This window comes from Lygodium microphyllum, chromosome 18, assembly GCF_053477565.2.
Source record: "Lygodium microphyllum isolate KBCC chromosome 18, Lygodium_microphyllum_v1.1.10, whole genome shotgun sequence".
NCBI lineage: Eukaryota > Viridiplantae > Streptophyta > Polypodiopsida > Schizaeales > Lygodiaceae > Lygodium > Lygodium microphyllum.
The window spans coordinates 89,801,377-89,819,892 of NC_141152.1; the positions used below are offsets into that span (position 1 = coordinate 89,801,377).

Here is an 18,516-nt window from a genome sequence, read left to right on the forward strand (position 1 = left end):
GTGTTTGGTGTTTTGCAGATTGGAAGATGTCTTTTCATCAGTTTACAGGCTTTGATGACTTAGATGACGAGCTTTTGTCTCGACACTCATCTGAACGAAGGCGTGATTTCTATCACGAGGACCGTCGTCCGGAGTCTATTCCTCTTTCCCGTCCCCCTTCTATTCCTGTATCTCGGCGATCCCCTTCCAGTGGGCCGAAGATGCAGCCTTTGGTACCCCCTGTACAGGTACCCGTACTTCCTCAGCTGCCCAATTCTAGAGCCAGATCTTTCCTCTTTCTGAGTTTGCAGGATTTTGTCCTTGTTCATGTTCACAGGTTGAAGATTGCAGCAGACGTGTGGAGAAAGCTCGCGTCTCTCTATCAACAGAAGACGTTTGCCCACCGGATATCTCTCGAAAAGAAGTTGCGGATGCTCGCTATTGATGATAGTCCTTCCATGAAGGACCACATCAACAGATTATAGGATATGAGGGATGAGCTTGCATCCCTCGGTCGGACGATATCTTCTGAAGACATGGCTATGATTCTTTTGACTCAGCTGCCATCGCCTCGGTTTGATGTCTTCTACACCAACCTTCTTACATCGAGGACCCGTGAGAAGCTTCTATGGGAGGAGCTATCCCCGCTTGTCTTGGAGCATGACGAGCGACTCAGAGAGGTCAGTGCTAGTGGATCCGACTCCACTAGAGCCTTTGTTGCAGGTTCGGAAGGACAGAAGAAGAAGAAGACGAAGTCAAAGGCTAAGAAGAAGGACAGTTCTTCAGGCTCTGACTCAGATTCACAGAGACCGAAGTGCCCACACTGTGGGAAAGGGACACATCCAGAGGAGAAATGTTGGAAGAAGTGTCAGAGATCATAGCCTGTTTTCAGGCAGGCAGCAGCAGGCAGCAGCTGCACAGTCCAGCTGCACAGTCGGACTGTGCAGTCGGACTGCCACGTGGCAGTCCGACTGCCTGCAGCTGATTTTTATCAGGCTGCGCCCTATTTTGGCGCCCCATCCTAGGCAGATTTTCGCCTATTTATTGCTGACGTTTTCAGCAGTCTGGCATTCATTCTCTGTCGCAGATTACAGACCGGTGCCGTGCAGATCTCTGTCTCTGTTCGCAGATTTCAGACAGCAGACAGTGCAGACTGCAGCAGACTTCGAGGTGGACAGCAGGTCGCATCGTCGAGGTGGAGACACGCAGTCCAGCGCACTGCGCCCGTGTATATCTTTGTATTCAGCATTCTTTATACAGCAGATCTTCAGTGTACACTGTCTCTTTCTCTCCCTTCTCTCTCTGCGTTCTCTCACTCTCAGTCCTACGCTTCCGCACCGCTGCACTCTGACATGGTATCAGAGCAGTGTTTGAGGGCTGACTGAGCGCAGAATCAACCTGAAGTGGAGTTTCCATCGCGACACAAATTTGCGTTTTTTTGCGTTTAAGGGCAGACAGGAGGGTTGTGCCTTGGAACAAGGCTGAAACGAGTGTGGGCGCACAGGAAAGGAGTACAGGTGGTGGATTTGCTGCTGTTTACTGCTGTTTGTCGAGGAGAAAGTTTGAGTTTTCAACCTAAAAGTGCAGGTTTTGCTTTTTCATCGCCTCCGGCGGGTGAAGAAGCTTCGGGACGCTGAAGAGCCTTAGCAGGCTGAGTCTACTCAGTCAGAGGGGGCTGCTTTTGCGTTTGAGAAGGCATTGCAAGTGAAGATGTCTACAGAGATGGACTTGGAGTTCCAGGCGATTATGGACCGGAAGGTGCCTGTCCTACCGGCTCTTCCTACAGATCAGAAGCTCGACGGCGACAACTACCGCATTTGGCGCGTTATGATGTTGGCCATTCTGGAGTCCTATGATTTGGCGGAGTTGGTACAGGAAGATATTGACCGGCCCTCGGTAAGAGATGAGTCCAAACTCTCTTCCGATGCTCGTGCGGAGTTGGCCAGGGCCCAGTCTCATTGGGACAAACTGAATGCCAGGATTCGATCCTTTCTCTTTCTATCATGCACTACAGCCGTGATCGCTCACATCGAGCACTTGACGGTGGCTCGTGAGATATGGCTGGAGCTTGATCAAATGTACAATCGGATGACCCTAATGAAGAGGGTTTCTTTGAAGGTACAGATGCGGACCTTGTCCGTCAATAAGTCTTCTTCGCTAAGGGAACACATTAATAAGTTAAGGCAGCTACAGATGCAGGTTCAGAATGCGGGGAAGCCGATCTCCTCCGAAGACATGGCGATTACACTCTTGTCCCAGTTGCCGCCACGATTCGGTACATTTTACTCTGCCCTTATTGCTTCAGGGCGAGAGTCTACTCTTCGTTGGGAGGAGTTGGTTCCTATGGTCTTGGACCAAGAGGAACAGTTAAAGGGACAGAATGCTTCCAAGACGGAGGCGTTGACAGGTCAAGCCTCTCAGAAGAAGGGGAAGGACCAAAAGAAGAAGAAGGGGGATAACAAGTCCAAGAAGGACAAGGAGAAGGACAAGGACAAAGACTCCACATGCCATATGTGTGGAAAGACTGGCCATTGGAAGAAGGATTGCCCTGACAAAGACTCGAAGGACACCAAGAAGAAGGAAACCAAGGATTCTGGAGCGGTGGCTGCACCCTCATCAGCTGCATTTCTACATCTAGTTGTCATTGAGGACGCTTCACCGAATGTTTCTGATGCTGCGATGGCGGCTTCCCAATCTCGAGAGTGGATTATTGATAGTGGTGCCTCACGGCACATGACTCCTTCATCAGATGGTGTTGCCCAGCTGCGCCCGTCGCGTGGGCAGGTTCTCATTGGAGACAGCTCTTCAGTTTCTATTGCAGGTCGGGGTAAGATGCAGCTCATTCCGGATGGACGAGGTGGCACCCATACTTCAGAGGTTTTGCATGTACCAGGATTGGGGTACCATCTCCTTTCAGTCCATAAGATTTGTTCCCTTGGTCTTCTGGTGGAGTTTGACAGTTCTACAGTGCGAGTCCTTGATCGTGAATCGAGGAAGGTTCTATCATCTGGATATGAGGAGAACGGCATTTACAAACTGAAGTCTTCCACTGCCCTCTCTACTCTTCTTCTTACCTCACAGTCACAGTCTGAATTATGGCATGCTAGGTTTGGTCACCTGAACTATGACTATCTTCGGAAGGCGTCACGGGGACAGCTTGTTCGAGGGTTGCCGGATATAGTGGTGAGCCAGCAGCCATGTGTCTCCTGCATACGGGGGAAGCAGCATAGAGATGCCATTCCCCACACCGCTTCGCGGCGGTCTACTTCACCGATGGAGTTAGTATCTACGGATCTATGTGGCCCTATGAGGAATGAGTCCCTGCGTGGGAGCTCGTACTTCATGCTGATCGTGGATGACTATAGCAGGATGACATGGGCCTACTTTTTGGCACTAAAATCAGAAGCTTTCTCACACTTCAAGGATTGGCTTCTCTTTGAGGAGAACCGATCAGGCCGGAAGTTGAAGACCTTGCGATCCGACAAGGGAGGTGAATTTGTCTCTAATGAATTTGCTCGGTTTTGTGCAGATAGAGGAATTCACCAGGAGTTTGCCAATACGAATACTCCACAAGAAAATGGTATTCTCGAACGGAAGAACCGCAGTGTGATCGAGATGGCGCGCACCATGATGGAGCACCGACAGACCCCCCAGGTTCTGTGGGCCGAGGCTGTGGCTACTGCAGTCCACATCCTTAACCGATCTCCTACTTCGGCCGTGGAAGGGATGACTCCATTTGAGGCGTATTTTGGATCGAAGCCAGATGTTTCTTACTTTCGGGTCTTTGGGTGTGATGCCTATGTTCACATTCCCAAAGCTCACCGTGACAAATTCGAAGCGGCTTCCCGCAAACAGGTATTTGTTGGCTACAGCTCCCAGTCCCAAGGCTACCGACTCTATGATCCCGTCAAGCGGGATGTATATACTAGCCGTGATGTGCGGTTTGTGGAGGTTCCGGCTTCTTCAACGGGTGAGGAGCATCCCGTTCTTGGAGATCCAGGGGAGAGTTTGGCTCCTTCTACAGTTCCACTGGAGCCTGTGCCGTTTGATTATGATTCTGTTTCTGACACAGAGTCTACTGTTCCACCGGATCCTTCTGAGGAGTTACCACTGGTGGACATTCCAGAGTCTTCTACTGATGGAGAACGACGAGGGGAGGTTCGGCCTCCTCCTCGCTGGGCCCGTGACACACTCCGTGATTCAGGGATCGAGGGGGTTCCTGAGGAGTGGGGACCGCAGGATGGTCCGCGGCGGTCACGGAGGCACCAGGCGCATTCTTCGGAGCTTGTGTGCTCCAATTATTGTTTGATGTCCCGAGTTATGCAGGATCGAGAGCCCACCTCCGTGAAGGAGGCTTTACAGTCCGTCCCATGGAAGAAAGCTATGGAAGCTGAGTTGGAGGCTATTGAGAGGAATGGCACTTGGTCACTTGTGCCACGCCCCCCGAAGAAGAAGGTGATTGGAGTCAAGTGGGTCTTCAAGACCAAATATCTCAGTGATGGTACTTTGGATAAGCACAAGGCTCGCCTTGTTGCTAAGGGTTTTGCCCAACGCCCAGGGATTGACTGTCATGACACCTTTGCCCCTACAGCTCGTATGGCAACCATTAGAGCTGTTCTTGCTTTGGCTGGCCATAGGAGATGGCCTGTTTATCAGCTGGATGTGAAGTCGGCCTTCCTGAATGGTGATTTGAAGGAGGAGATCTACGTTGAGCAGCCTCCTGGCTTTGGTTCTTCAGATGGGAAAGTCTACAGGTTGAAGAAGGCCCTGTATGGTCTCAAGCAGGCCCCGCGAGCTTGGAACGAGAAGATTGATTCGTTCCTCCAATCTCAGTTGGGATATCGGCGGTCCAAGGCCGATCCGCAGCTGTATGTTCACACTTCCGAGGATGGTTGTGTGCTGTTTGTATTATATGTTGATGATTTGATTGTCACAGGTGATGATGCACAGCAAGTCCAGGAGACAAAGTCAGCTTTACATCGGACGTTCGAGATGACGGATTTGGGGCTACTCCATTTCTTTTTAGGACATGAGATTTTTCAGTCTCAGAGGGGGATCTTTCTCTCCCAACAGAGATATGTACAGGAGCTCTTGGTGTCTTTTGAGATGGAAGATTGTCGGGCCCTCTCTACTCCTATGGATCCGAACTGGAAGGCCACTTCCCACTCAGCTTCTCCTTTGGCGAATGCTTCCCGCTATCGACAGTTGATAGGGTCTTTGATTTGGCTTCTCAACACCAGGGTTGATCTATGTTTTGCTGTTGGGCTCTTGGCAGGGTTCATGAGTGAACCTAAGACGGTGCATTGGCAGGCTGCTCAGAGGATACTTCGGTATCTGAGGGGGACGTCTGATTTGGGGATTCATTACCCCGCAGGGACAGATGGGTCAGATCTTGTACTTGCAGGTTGGAGCGACTCGGATTGGGCCGGTGACGTGGACCACAGGCGGTCTACAACAGGTTACTGCTTTACTTTGGGTGCAGGTGTTATTTCTTGGAGTAGCAAGAAGCAGCCCACGGTAGCCCTTTCGTCTACTGAGGCGGAATATCGGGCCGCATCTTCCCCCACATGCGAGGTTGTGTGGCTTCGGAGATTGTTGGAGGAGCTTGGGTGCCCCCAGACTCGTCCTACATTGCTGCGATGTGACAATGAGAGTTGCATTGCCTTGGCAAGGAACCCTGTTTTTCATGCCCGGACGAAGCACATTGAGATCCAGTACCACTTCATCCGAGAAAAGCTTCTGGATGAGACCATCACTGTGGAGTATTGCAAGACGGAGGATAATCTTGCGGATTTGTTTACGAAGGCGCTTCCTCAGGCTCTACTTCGGCAACATTCCAGATCCCTCAGGCTTCTGCCCTGTCCAGGCTCTGAGAGGGGGTGTCAGAGATCATAGCCTGTTTTCAGGCAGGCAGCAGCAGGCAGCAGCTGCACAGTCCAGCTGCACAGTCGGACTGTGCAGTCGGACTGCCACGTGGCAGTCCGACTGCCTGCAGCTGATTTTTATCAGGCTGCGCCCTATTTTGGCGCCCCATCCTAGGCAGATTTTCGCCTATTTATTGCTGACGTTTTCAGCAGTCTGGCATTCATTCTCTGTCGCAGATTACAGACCGGTGCCGTGCAGATCTCTGTCTCTGTTCGCAGATTTCAGACAGCAGACAGTGCAGACTGCAGCAGACTTCGAGGTGGACAGCAGGTCGCATCGTCGAGGTGGAGACACGCAGTCCAGCGCACTGCGCCCGTGTATATCTTTGTATTCAGCATTCTTTATACAGCAGATCTTCAGTGTACACTGTCTCTTTCTCTCCCTTCTCTCTCTGCGTTCTCTCACTCTCAGTCCTACGCTTCCGCACCGCTGCACTCTGACAAGAAGTACCCTCACCTTCGTCCAGGAGCGAAGGGTGGATCTACATCGGAGCCTTCTTCTACCTCTACACCAGCTGTTACCCATGAGTCAGTGTTCCTTCATATCCATGCTTTGGAGGAGGATCCTTCTTCCGTGGCTGCAGTGTCTTCTGCGCAGCCTTGGTTAGTCGACAGTGGTGCTTCGAGTCATATGACTCCCCGAGGTGATTTGTTACAGGATCTCCGTCCATCAGAGGGTTCAGTCACTGTTGGTGACATTTTATCGGTGCCTATTAGTGGTGTTGGCACATTGCCTTTGATTATCGACCGACCTTCGAGCTCCTTTTCACAGGCCCTACATGTTCCGGATTTGGGCCTTCCCCTCCTCTCAGTTTATGGCCTTACGAGGCTTGGCACACACGTAATCTTCACCGAGCATGCCGTTGTTATTGAGGATTCTCTTACAGGAGCTGTCTTATCTACAGGTTGGCAGGAGAGCGGGCTTTACAGGCTCCATTCCCCTTCTTTGATGCAGGGTCCTCCGAGGCAGTCTATTGCTACACCCGTTCCCGCTTGTGCACCTTCTATTCCACAGGTTCCTTCCCATCCCCCACCCTCTCCTCCGGTGGTTCCCTCGTACCCCCCATCCCTTTTAGAGGGGGACGATCTCAACGATGCGGCTGTGGATTCCCTGGCCCCTAGTGTTTTAGAGGGGGATTCCCAGGATCATGAGGAGCTCCTTCAGCAGCAGTCTACATCGATGGACTTCATCGACCTTGGCATTCCTCTTGCCACCCCAGGATCCGTTTCTCCCTTGGCCTTCAGCCACATCCAGGATCTGAGAGGGGGTGTTGTGTAACTCCTTACTTGGAGTGTTTTGCTATGTTCAATGCAGGCAATTATGGAAAGATGTACCTTGGAAATAACCATGCTTGCAGCATTGATGGGATTGGCACCGTACACTTGTCTTTAGACAATGGTCAAGAGCTTGTGTTGAAAGATGTCAGATATGTGCCTGGTATTAAAAAGAGTTTACTGTCTATTTGTCAGCTTGACTTGCATGGCTACACCACACTGTTTAGTAGTGGTTTGTGGAAAGTGAAAAAGGGTTCCATGCTGATTGCAAAAGGAACCAAGAAGGGCACATTTTATTGTTTGCACTGTAAAGCCTTGAATGGCAAGTTTCTTACAGTTGCTGAAATTTGCAGCCACTTGGAGTTATGGCATAAGAGATTAGGCCATATGAGCCAAAAAGGACTTAATATCCTTTACCTCTCTGAAGAGGGTTGATGGAAAAGACTCTAAACTTGATTTTTGTAATGAGTGTTGGTTTGGAAAGCAAATAAAAATTCTTTTTACTTTGGTGTCTCACGTAAGTCCAATGTCTTGGACTTAGTGCATTCTGATGTATGTAGTATGCCCATGAAATCATTGGGTTTTGCAACCACTCTCCAAACAGGTCCTGAAATACCACAGGCTGAAATTGATGATCAGCCGGTTATTTTTGAGCCAGATGATGATGGACAACAAATAGAAGCACAAGGAGGTCATGGACAGCAAGTTAGGCTTGCTGATTATGAAAATGAAGGTGCTGTACAGCATGAACAGAATGCTGAAAATGGTTTACAACAGCAAATGAATGCTGAAAATAATATACCTCCTGATGTAGACCCAATTCCTGAAAATGTTGATCATTGGGTACGCAGGTCTACACGCGTAAGAAGGCAACCACATAGGTTTGACCCCTCCTTGCATTATGTGATGCTTACAAATGAGGATGAGCCTCTTACATACAAAGAGGCCAAGTCATGTGAGTTCAGCAGTAAGTGGGAGCTAGCTATGTAGGAAGAGATTAAATCTCTATATGCAAATGATACTTGGGATCTTGTGTCATTGCCAAAGGGAAGGAAGCCACTTCCAAACAAATTGGTGTACAAAGTCAAGACCGTTGATGGAAAACCCAAGTACAAGGCAAGGCTAGTTGCCAAAAGTTATGCACAAAAAGAAGGGATTAACTTCCAAGAGGTCTTCTCACCTATTGTGAAGATGACCACTTTACGTGTGCTTTTTGCTCTTACTGCTGTTTTGGATTTAGAGCTATATCAAATGGATGTAAAAACAGCTTTTTTGCATGGTGACACTGATGAGGAAATCTACATGAAACAACCCGAGGGCTTTCTAGTTCCTTGAAAAGAGCAAATGGTGTGTAAGCTAAAACGCAGCCTGTATGGGCTGAAACAAGCACCACGGCAGTGGTACAAAAAGTTTGACACTTTTATGCTATCTCGTGAGTTTACACGCAGCCATGCAAATCATTGCTTGTACATGAAAAAGGATACAGATGGCAGCCCCATCATACTTGTTTTGTATGTGGATGATATGTTACTAGCTGGGAAAAGAAAGACTAGCTTGGATGCTCTCAAAAATCAGCTGAAATCAGCTTTCTCCATGAAAGATTTGGGGAATACATAGCATATTTTGGGCATGAGGATATGTAGAGACAGAATGCAGAAATTGCTGTTTTTATCTCAAGAAAAGTACATTGGAAAGGTACTGGACAGATTTAACATGGCTGAAGCTAAGCCTTTTGGGGTATCCTTACCTCCTTATCTCAAGCTTAGCAAGGCCAACAGCCCAAAAGATGACGTGGAAGCAAATGCTATGAAGGGAGTTCCTTATGCATCAGCTTGTGCTCTCTTATATATGCTATAGTTGCTACTCGTCCAAACATTACTCATGCAGTGGGAGTTGTTAGCAGGTTTATGTCAAATCCTGGCAAAGCACATTGGGAGGATGTCAAGTGCATTCTTCGATACCTTAAGGATACACAAAGAAAAAGTATTTGCTATGGGCAGGGTGCACTTAGTTTGCAGGGTTATTGTGATGCAGACACGGCAGGTGACTTGGACACTCGTAGGTCCACCAACGGGTATGTCTTTACAATTGCTCGTGGGGCTATTTTCTCGTGTTCTAGGTTGCAGAATATTGTTGCACTGAGTACCACTGAAGCTGAATACGTATCAGCTACTGAAGCTTCTAAGGAAGCTATATGGTTGAGCAGACTTGCAGATGATATCGGCATATCTATGGGTACTGCAGTTTTGGGATGTGATAGCCAAAGTGCTGTGTATCTGGCTAAGAATACCATGTATCATTCACGCACAAAGCATATAGATGTGCAATATCACTTCATCTGACAGATTTTGGAAGATGGTCAAATCACATTGACCAAAATTAAATCACAAGATAACCTTGCAGATGTTCTCACTAAAAGTCTAAACAAAGCTCAGCACGAGCATTGCATTCGACTAGTGGGAGTTGGTTAGCTAGAGGTTCATATCCGACCTTTAAGTGGGAGGTTGTTGGTATATAAAGGCTTGGTAACCTCCGTGTATAGTACACGCACATTATACATGTGAACGCACCCTTTACGTGCCCTAAGTATAAATACATTTTATTCTTTGTGTACCAATACAATGGTTGGTACACTCTTATCGTCTCGTACTTTCACTCTACTCACACTTTCTCAAGTCGTCACACTCACTCGTTTACTCCTGCTCGAGCTGCATCCCTATCACTTCCAACAAATAATAGAGATAGATGACAATAAGACAGAAAGTGACCAAAATGAGTGGACTTAGCAAAGCTCCTAATGGCCCTCACTAACTTAGTGTAGGGCTTATAACCAGGAGATCACCATGACAACTAACACCCCCTCTCAGATCTTGGGTGTACCCAAACTCGCAAGGGACACAAAAGATAAACAACTAAAGGTAAGAAGTGAGAAGACTAGAATAGCCAAGAAACCCTACAAATAACTCTCATGTGGCATACCCTAAAGAAACCCTAAAAATACTCTCGACTGGCACCCCACCAAAAAATATGGATGGGGCCAAATAATAGAGACGAATGACAATAAGACAAAAAGTGACCAAAATGAGTGGACTTAGCAAAGCTCCTAATGGCCATCACTAACTGAATGTAGGGCTCATGACCAAGAGATCACCATGACGACTAACACCCCCTCTCAGATCTTGGGTGTGCGGCGTGCCAAACTCCCAAGGGACACAAAAGATAAACAACTGAAGGTAAAAGAAGAGCCTTTGTTGTGAACCTAGACAATTTAGTGTCTCACGTGCCTATAAATAGGGCATGGGCTTCATCCATCGTCTCTTTGTTAACAAATATGCCAGCTCATGTGTGAGTCTGTGCATGCTAGATTGGGCTGGGCAAATGATCGATATTTAAGGCATTTTATTGTGCATTATTTGTGGCATTTTAGGGCATTTTATGCCAATCATGCTGGCCGACCAGCTGCTATTCATGGCATATTTATTGCCTATATATTCTATGCTCCTTCTTAGTCATTGTATTCATCACCTGGAGGTCCTAATTGGAGATAGGAGCCAATGCCAATGTCTCTGTACCCAATGAATCACTGTTGTATGCGACTGTCTCGTGTCTTGGTATATGGATTCCATTTCCCAAGCATTCTTCTGAGTTCTCCTTCTTTTGCAATGTTCTTCTTCTCTCTCTATCTTGTGTTCAACAGTCTATTTCAGCATACATATACACTTCCATTGCTACATCCACTTCTGACATGGTATCAGGATTCAGACTACAAGATGATGGATCTATGTTCCTGCTGATGTTTTTCTACTGATTGCAAGTCTGTTTTACACCTTCTGATCAGATGACCTGCTGCTGCTTGCTATCCAGCCCATTTTTAGTCTACTCCAGCCTGCAGTTTGAGCACACGAATCTGCACTTTCAGCGTGCGTCAACATTCTGCCCTGTTTTCATCAGTTTGCTGCATTTATTGCTTCATTTAGCCTGTGTTTTGGTTTTTTGGCCTTGATTGCTGGTTGGGCGAATGTGTGTACAGGTCGTGTTTGCTGTTTCTAGATTTTTTGGCTGTATTTTTCACTTCTTGCAGCAGTCACCCTCCTCTTCTAATCAAATCTTGGTTTCCACTACACATAGACTCTCATTTTGTGCAGTCTTTGCTTTGGTTTGGCTATCTTCTCTCTCTATCCACTTTCTATTTTCTATCTTCTCTTCCTATCCTCACCAGATGGCTCCTCCATGCACTTCTACTAATGAAAAGTTACATGGCCTTGACTATCTAAGTTGGAGTGTTGTTATGAAAGCCTGGTTTGCAGAAGCAATTATGGTACATTGTTTATGGAGCTATTCCACGTCTTCAACACCCTTTTCTAGTTCCAAAAGATTTTGATGAGGACAATCATGAGGAAGTTATGCTTACATGGGATACGGATGATGCGTGTGCCTATTCTGCTCTTCTTCAATGTATTTTCTAAAGAAGTTCTACCAATGGTTATCTCCTACAAGGCATCTCCAGAAGTATGGGTGAAGCTTTGAATGTTATACAAGGCACCTTCCACCAAGAATGCAATGACGCTTTATGGCCAGCTCCAACAGATGGAGTTCGAGCCTCTAACGACACTATTCAGTCATTTTTGCTCCATGTTATACAAGTACAAGACCACCTTTAATACATGCAGTCTGCTCTTCCAAAGGCAATCTTGTGGGGATGATACTCTATAAGCTCCCCCAAAGTTTGATGGAGTGGCCAATGCTTTGAGGACGCAGACATCCTCAACACCTATGAGCTTTACCTATATGTCCTCCATGCTGCTTGAGCATGAGGCATCTTTGCGTCTACAAGGCAAGCTTCCACCTCATTATATAGGTTTCGATGAGGTTCTTGCAACTTCCAAGAGGGGTAACAGGAAAAAGAAGTCGAGGACCCATTGTTATCACTGTGGTAAGAAGGGACACTTGTAGAAGGACTATAAAGAGTTAGCGGCTTCCAGGAAAAAGAAGAAGAAAAAGACGCAGGATGTGGACTTCTCTATTAAGTCATCCTCCTCCTAAAACGCCGATTCAAATCCTCCGGTCCACGTGAGGGCCAAGGCACGGAAGGGATCCTCATCTTCAAATCGAGGGAAGGGCTTGCTTGCCCATTCCTCTGCTACTTTCAATACAAGTAATGCCATCATCCCTCACGACTCTTCGATGCTAGAGAGGGAAAGTGAGAGGGTGGTGAGATGGGGTGGGTGAACCTCATCTATATAGGTATACCGGTGCACAAGTTCTAAAGAGAGACGTCCCCGATGCATAGATCAAAATCCGGCAGATTTGAATCCTAGAGCTGGGATTGACATTCAAGTTCATGATGGGTTGGTATCAAATAGAGAGTGGGATTGGCTCCTAGTCTAAGCTCACATGAGGGGACACTCAAGCGGTCTAGTCAAAGACTCGGGGAATCCATGGTCACATATATTTAGAGGTATTTTTGACAAGATGGACTTAAATGCTACTACAAGACATCATTGACCGACATTGAGAGCTGCTTTGATTCTCCCCTATTTTCAAGAGCTCGTACAATTGACATCAACATCAAGCTCTCTCCAAGTCACCTCGGTGGTGGCTTGCGCATCCATTGCTTGGGTATCCATGGTTCTACTTTGGTGGACATTGTTGTATGTACTATGATAGGACATTATCATTGCATATTAAATTTTTATCAGATCACCCATGATCTGAGAGAGGGTGTTAGCAAATATGTCAGCTCATGTGTGAGTTTGTGAAACCAGCCTTCCTCCTCGAATAAGGTGGTAAATAACCTAATTGAGCACTAATTACAGTAAGCATAAAACTCACATAAACTGAAAATGCATACTTTACCACTTTAATCTTGGACATTGGACACCCTGTTGGCCCCAAAGTTGGTGCTCCTTGCAATATTTCTTTATCTTATATTGCAAATGGAAGGAGTACAACTAAGATCCTTTGATCTCCTGCGCTAATCCAAGTGCCTCTTATTGTCAAAACTAACCAGCAAGCCTCCAAACCAATTTTCCCCTTGGTTTGCCTAGGGATTGGCCTTTACCCTGCTCCTTGAAAGATGAATTCAGTCCCAAATGTGATATTGGCTAACTTGTCTCTTGAATCTCCCTGAAATTTCTCAATTTCAAATACTGGAATTCCAATCCTAGGCCCTCAATTTTGAGCATGCATCCCAAGGTGGCTATCAAAACCCTAATTCCTGCTGTAAATCAGGGTTTATGGCAGAGATTGACTGAAATCTCTTCCTTTGATTGGCTCAAACTGATGGAAAATGCTGAGATAACTTGAGAAATGGTTGGGGGATGAGAAAGAATGCTATAGAGAGAGAATTTTCAGAGTTTGATTGTGAGAAACGCTAAAAATCTACTGCTGCCCCTCAAACAGCAATGGAAGCTATCATCTATAGCTTAGGACCACCAGCAAGACTGCTGCCCCCTCTTATATGCTGTCATCTATAGCTTAGGTCCAGAAAGACTGCTGCCCCCTCCTATATACTGTCATCTGCACCAAAAGGACCTTGGGTTGTTGTCACCTGCTCTAGGAGGGCTCCAAATTGCTATCACTTGAGGTAGGATTGGTCCATGGTGGCTGTAAATCACATCAGTAGCATCTCCTTGCTCTCTAACAACCTCCTTCTCTCTCACAATGGCTGAAATAGACTTCCACCAGCCCCTAAAAACGTTTTTCCCACTTGCATGGACAAGTTTTGCCAAGTGGCAACCTTCTAATCCCGTTTTCCAGCATTATCCAGCTTATAATAATTATTCTAGTGCTCAAAAAATCAATTTCACCTACCAATAATTAAATTGGCTAGGGCAATTTGTCTTCCAAGTATCCTTGAGCAGTTATTGACCCTTAGACTGACATTAATTAATTAATCAATGCCTAGTCTCTAATGTCACCATTGACATTAGTGGCCAATAAATTAGTCTAGGCCCAAATTTGACACCCAGTAGCACCTAGAACCTGTAAGGCATACTTATTACAACTTTTGCCTTTGACACGTACTATATCCTCGAGGTCATTGGCCTATTACTATGAAATAACTGCCATGTGCATCACATGTGCTAAATAACCTTGCACATTTAAAATCAAATGTTATTCACAATATTAGAGCATCTCAAAATTTCACATTCATGTGATAGTCTATACATGCCAAATTGAACTGGACACATGACCAATATTTTAGACATTTTATTGTGCATTATTTGCAGCATTTTAGGACATTTCATACCATGGCATATTTATTGCCTATATATTATGTGCTCCTCCTCCTCAGTCATTGTATTCATCACCTGGAGGTCCTGATTAGAGAGATGAGCTAGTGCCAATGCCCACTCTCTCATTTATTATTCATCATCCCTCATTACACATTCAGTCTTAGCCCTCTTACCACTGTTGTCCACACCCCTACCCTGGCAAACATCTCAGTTTGTGGTGTTGTCCAACCGATTGTGACACCATACCAATACACGATTTCATTATAGTGGTCTTCTTAGCATCACCATCAACTCTATACACTCTAGATTGCTATGTTTTGAGTCCGTACTGCTTGATGGCTTGTTCTTCATCATCTCCATCGATGTGTTTGCTCATTTCATTCCTCCCTAGACTGATACAATAAATCATCTTCATCATTATTGTGTGTTTCCAACTCCTGCTGCCACCCCAACACCCAAGCAATAGTTCCCAGCCATTAGCCCCTTAATGGAGACTGGATTTGCAGCAAATTCATGCCATCTATAGTAGGTTACACCCTCTTTATTAGACCTACCTCAGATACTTGCGTTTTTGTGTTTTCTTCACTCCTAGAGGCTGCCCAGCAAAATCGCCTTGATAGCATCCATCACCCTGGAGAGATTTCAAGATGTCCTTTATCTCCGACAACTCCTGAGGACTGCATTTGTCCCTTGATGACTCAGTGTAGGTTTTCAAGTAGGAAATGACCAAAATTCACAGTAACATGGGATGGCCATTTTTAAGCTTCTCGTCCTAGTCCTAGCCCATCCATGTATTGTCCCAGTCTTTGTCGAAAGATAGAACGTTATGCTTTGATACCATGTTGAGAGATGGTAGGGTTTGTGGCAGTGAAACATTGAGTGTACGGAAAATATTGAGACAAAGAAACTAAGAAACATTGAAGAAGATGAATGAAGGATGATGAACATTGAATCATGTTGATACAATGGAGCAAGAGCTCAAAGATGGCAACGTTGTTCTAGCTGATTAGGCAACAAAACCTAGAAGGATTCCGCATTGTGAAAGGAGCAAAATGCAATCCTTTAAGCAGAGGGGTTGATAACAAGAAAAAGATTGATAACTTTCATTGGACATGGTTCAAGCAACCACTTTGACCCTAACATATTTTTCATGTCTCAGAGTTTTTGGACCCTCATGCCACAAGCAACTAGTGCCTACTCGATCGAGGTTCTTTACTATTATCTTGCTCTCAAGTTGGCTTTCCTGTCATAGAACTTTTCCATTGTCTCTAACTCCTCCAAAGACATTTACTCATTTTCGTATTTTCTTGTGTAAAAAGGAACTTGCTATATCCAAGTGTCTTGTCCTTGAAAAAGAAATACCAAGAGATCCTAAAACAAGGGATTGGGGCTAGTGCTCCACGTTTAGTAACATTCACAGTGTATCCATCTATCAAGTTCAAACCAGTAAGGGTAGCTTTTATAAAGAGAAAAGACAAATAAGACATGTTTCACTAACAAGAATCTAATAGCATATGAAAAACCTAGTAATTACATGCTCTCACTCAAGCTATACAAAGATTGGACCTCCAAAGTTCAACTTCATATGTGATTGACACCTCTCATCATGCAAAGGAGTCATGAGAGGCCTCCTTCATTTTCTCAAAGTCTACCATGTCAAGATTCCTCTCTTTTGCCCAGTGGTTTACTACAGCATTTGCCAATTCCATTTATTGACTTTCTTTTCAACTCATTGATCTCATATCACCCCTATACTACTTCAGCCATTCAAGCATGTGCACGTTAGCTTGCATTCAAGTTTTCTTGTTTGGATCTCACTCGTTGTTTGACACTCCAACTCATAGATCTTAGGATCCAATCGGCATTCGCAATTACTATGTTACAGCAGCCAACAAGATTTTACACACTATTAATTGCCATACAGAGACTAGACTAGCAGACTGCTACTCCAATCCATTCCCCTTAAAGTTTGCCACATCCAACTTTTTGTTAATTGATCATCACTATGGAAGATCAACCTTCTGATTGTTGGATGATGAAGTAGGTTAGCACCATTGATGGTTAGAGCATCAGAAAAAGCACACATTCATAGGATGAGAAAAAGTATGGATCACCAAATGCATGCAATGCCAGATTTAGTAGATTATACTTAGTCTGATCACTGCAGATGTCTGACAACTTTCATCACCAAAAGCAAATCCAAACATTACAGGATATCCAGGACAGGCTCCCCTCTCAGCATTTGCTTAAACTTTTCTCAACAATTACTGTTTCGGAGGAGGAAAGACGTTGCTGAGCGAAGTTCACTTACATGACCATGGTGTGTCTCCATGCCTCTGTCTTCGACTCTACAATTGGCATCAAGAGAAAGCGACTTGATGGGAACCTGAATAAAAATCTGTAAGGGAACGTCGAAGCCATAAAAGACACAAAGTCAAGGCAAGGAGAAACAGCAAAAGCTCGAATCACCTCGTTGTCCAAAGGCTTTCTCTTGTAATAGGCCAGAAGCCTAGGCTCCAAAACGAAATATCGCTTGTGGAAAAACGATCGGCCAATCTTTCGTCGTCCATATCTCACCATGAACCCTTCTCGAATGATCTTCGTCATGTCCCTTACGTTGCTTTTTATTGAAGGCTCAATGGACGCCTCCTGACTTGAGCTGCTCAACCTTTCTTGTGAATCTGCAATAGCCATTACCGGGCCAAATTCGTCCGCAATCTAATGGAAAGGGCCGGTCCTGTGCGGATCAACTCGACGATCCGTCCGCCAATGCTGCTCTCCTACAGAAAGGTCTGTAGGGAGAGCAGTAAAAGACTTTTCGACTACACGATCTACTTTGAAAGGAAAATCGTCTCGTGATCGATGCGGAGCTTGATGAAGCGGAGAGATGGATGCGAGCCGAGGCTTTCAAACCCTGAGGAAAAGGCCAAGAAGGTAAGGACGATGCAAAAGCTGTGGTTTGTCAATAAGGCGATGGCTAAAATCTTCCTCCGACGGCCGAGGCCGGCGATGTGCGCCGTCCTCGTTAATAGTTGAAAGCGAGTGCCATTCTACTGCGTCAAAGCAGGAAAAGACTGCGAGACAGGAAGAAGGGAGGGGATTGGAGCTCCGGGAAGGGAGGAAGGAGAAGGAATGGGATTGCAGAAGTAGAAGAAGAAGAGAGGGACGGGAGGAGAAGGATGGACACTGAAAGGGAATGCGGGGAGACGACGATGACAGCTGGGGGCGGGGGAGCTGCCATCTCGCGCCCGTTCTTTCTCGCATATGACACCTCCCCTACACACGCACACATCTACCCTCCTGCGTCTTTTGATTGTCTGGTCATCGTTGACATCGTCCAGCCCGCCGTTTCCCGCATATGACACCTCCCTTATACACGCACACATCTAGCCTCCCTTTGTGCATTGGCATGTCCTTTGAATGTCTGGCCATCGTTGACATCGTGTCCCCCTAGCTGCTGTTCTCACGGGCATGCCTCAGCTGGCCAACAAACACCTTTTTGACAACTCATGATTGCACATAAACAATGAGGGATGACTATTCGGCCAACCTCCTATGAATTAGCATAGCATGTCTTTTGATTGTCTGTCCACTTTTTAGATACTTATAGATATTTGTGTCGCCAACGAGCGTAGCCTATGGTTTGAACTTACACACCTATGAAACTCAACCCACAATCAAACCAACTAGGCTACGACCCCATTGCCTTGTATAGCCATTTTTAACATCATGTCGCCCTAGTTGTTAATCTTGCAAGGGGGGCACATCTAGCCAAAGTGTAGGTTTCTACCATTTGATGCGTGTTGCCAGTCCAAAGAGATGATGATTGGCCATATATAATTTATTATTATTTTTCCTATAAGGGCATGCTACTATGATGTCTAATCTTGGATAGACAAATGAAATTATATCAAATTATCTATAACTCACTAGTACATGTGGCACTTCTCTCCCCTTTCTTTCTCTCTTCTCCTTGTTGTTTTTCCCCCTGTGATTAAACATCTAGAGCAACTTGACACATCATGTATGTTTGCAAAGAGCTAATCAAGTTATCATGTTTCGAGCAATGCTCAAGTTCACCCCTAGTGCCCATGTTAGTA

At 45.9% G+C, this 18,516-nt stretch overlaps 1 protein-coding gene across 1 annotated transcript in view; it reads right to left on the bottom strand.

Moving 5' to 3' along the window:
- Positions 1–17,763, bottom strand: part of LOC148021135 (protein ENHANCED DISEASE RESISTANCE 2-like) — a 78,265-nt gene extending 60,502 nt beyond the window's left edge. The window contains exons 1-2 of the mRNA XM_087698978.1: positions 16,886–17,763; positions 16,728–16,802 (exon numbers count right to left, since the gene is read on the bottom strand). Coding sequence (XP_087555104.1) covers positions 16,728–16,802; positions 16,886–17,110 — 300 coding nt within the window. The 5' untranslated portion in view covers positions 17,111–17,763. The remainder of the gene's footprint in view (positions 1–16,727; positions 16,803–16,885) is intronic.
- Positions 17,764–18,516: the final 753 nt, after the last annotated feature.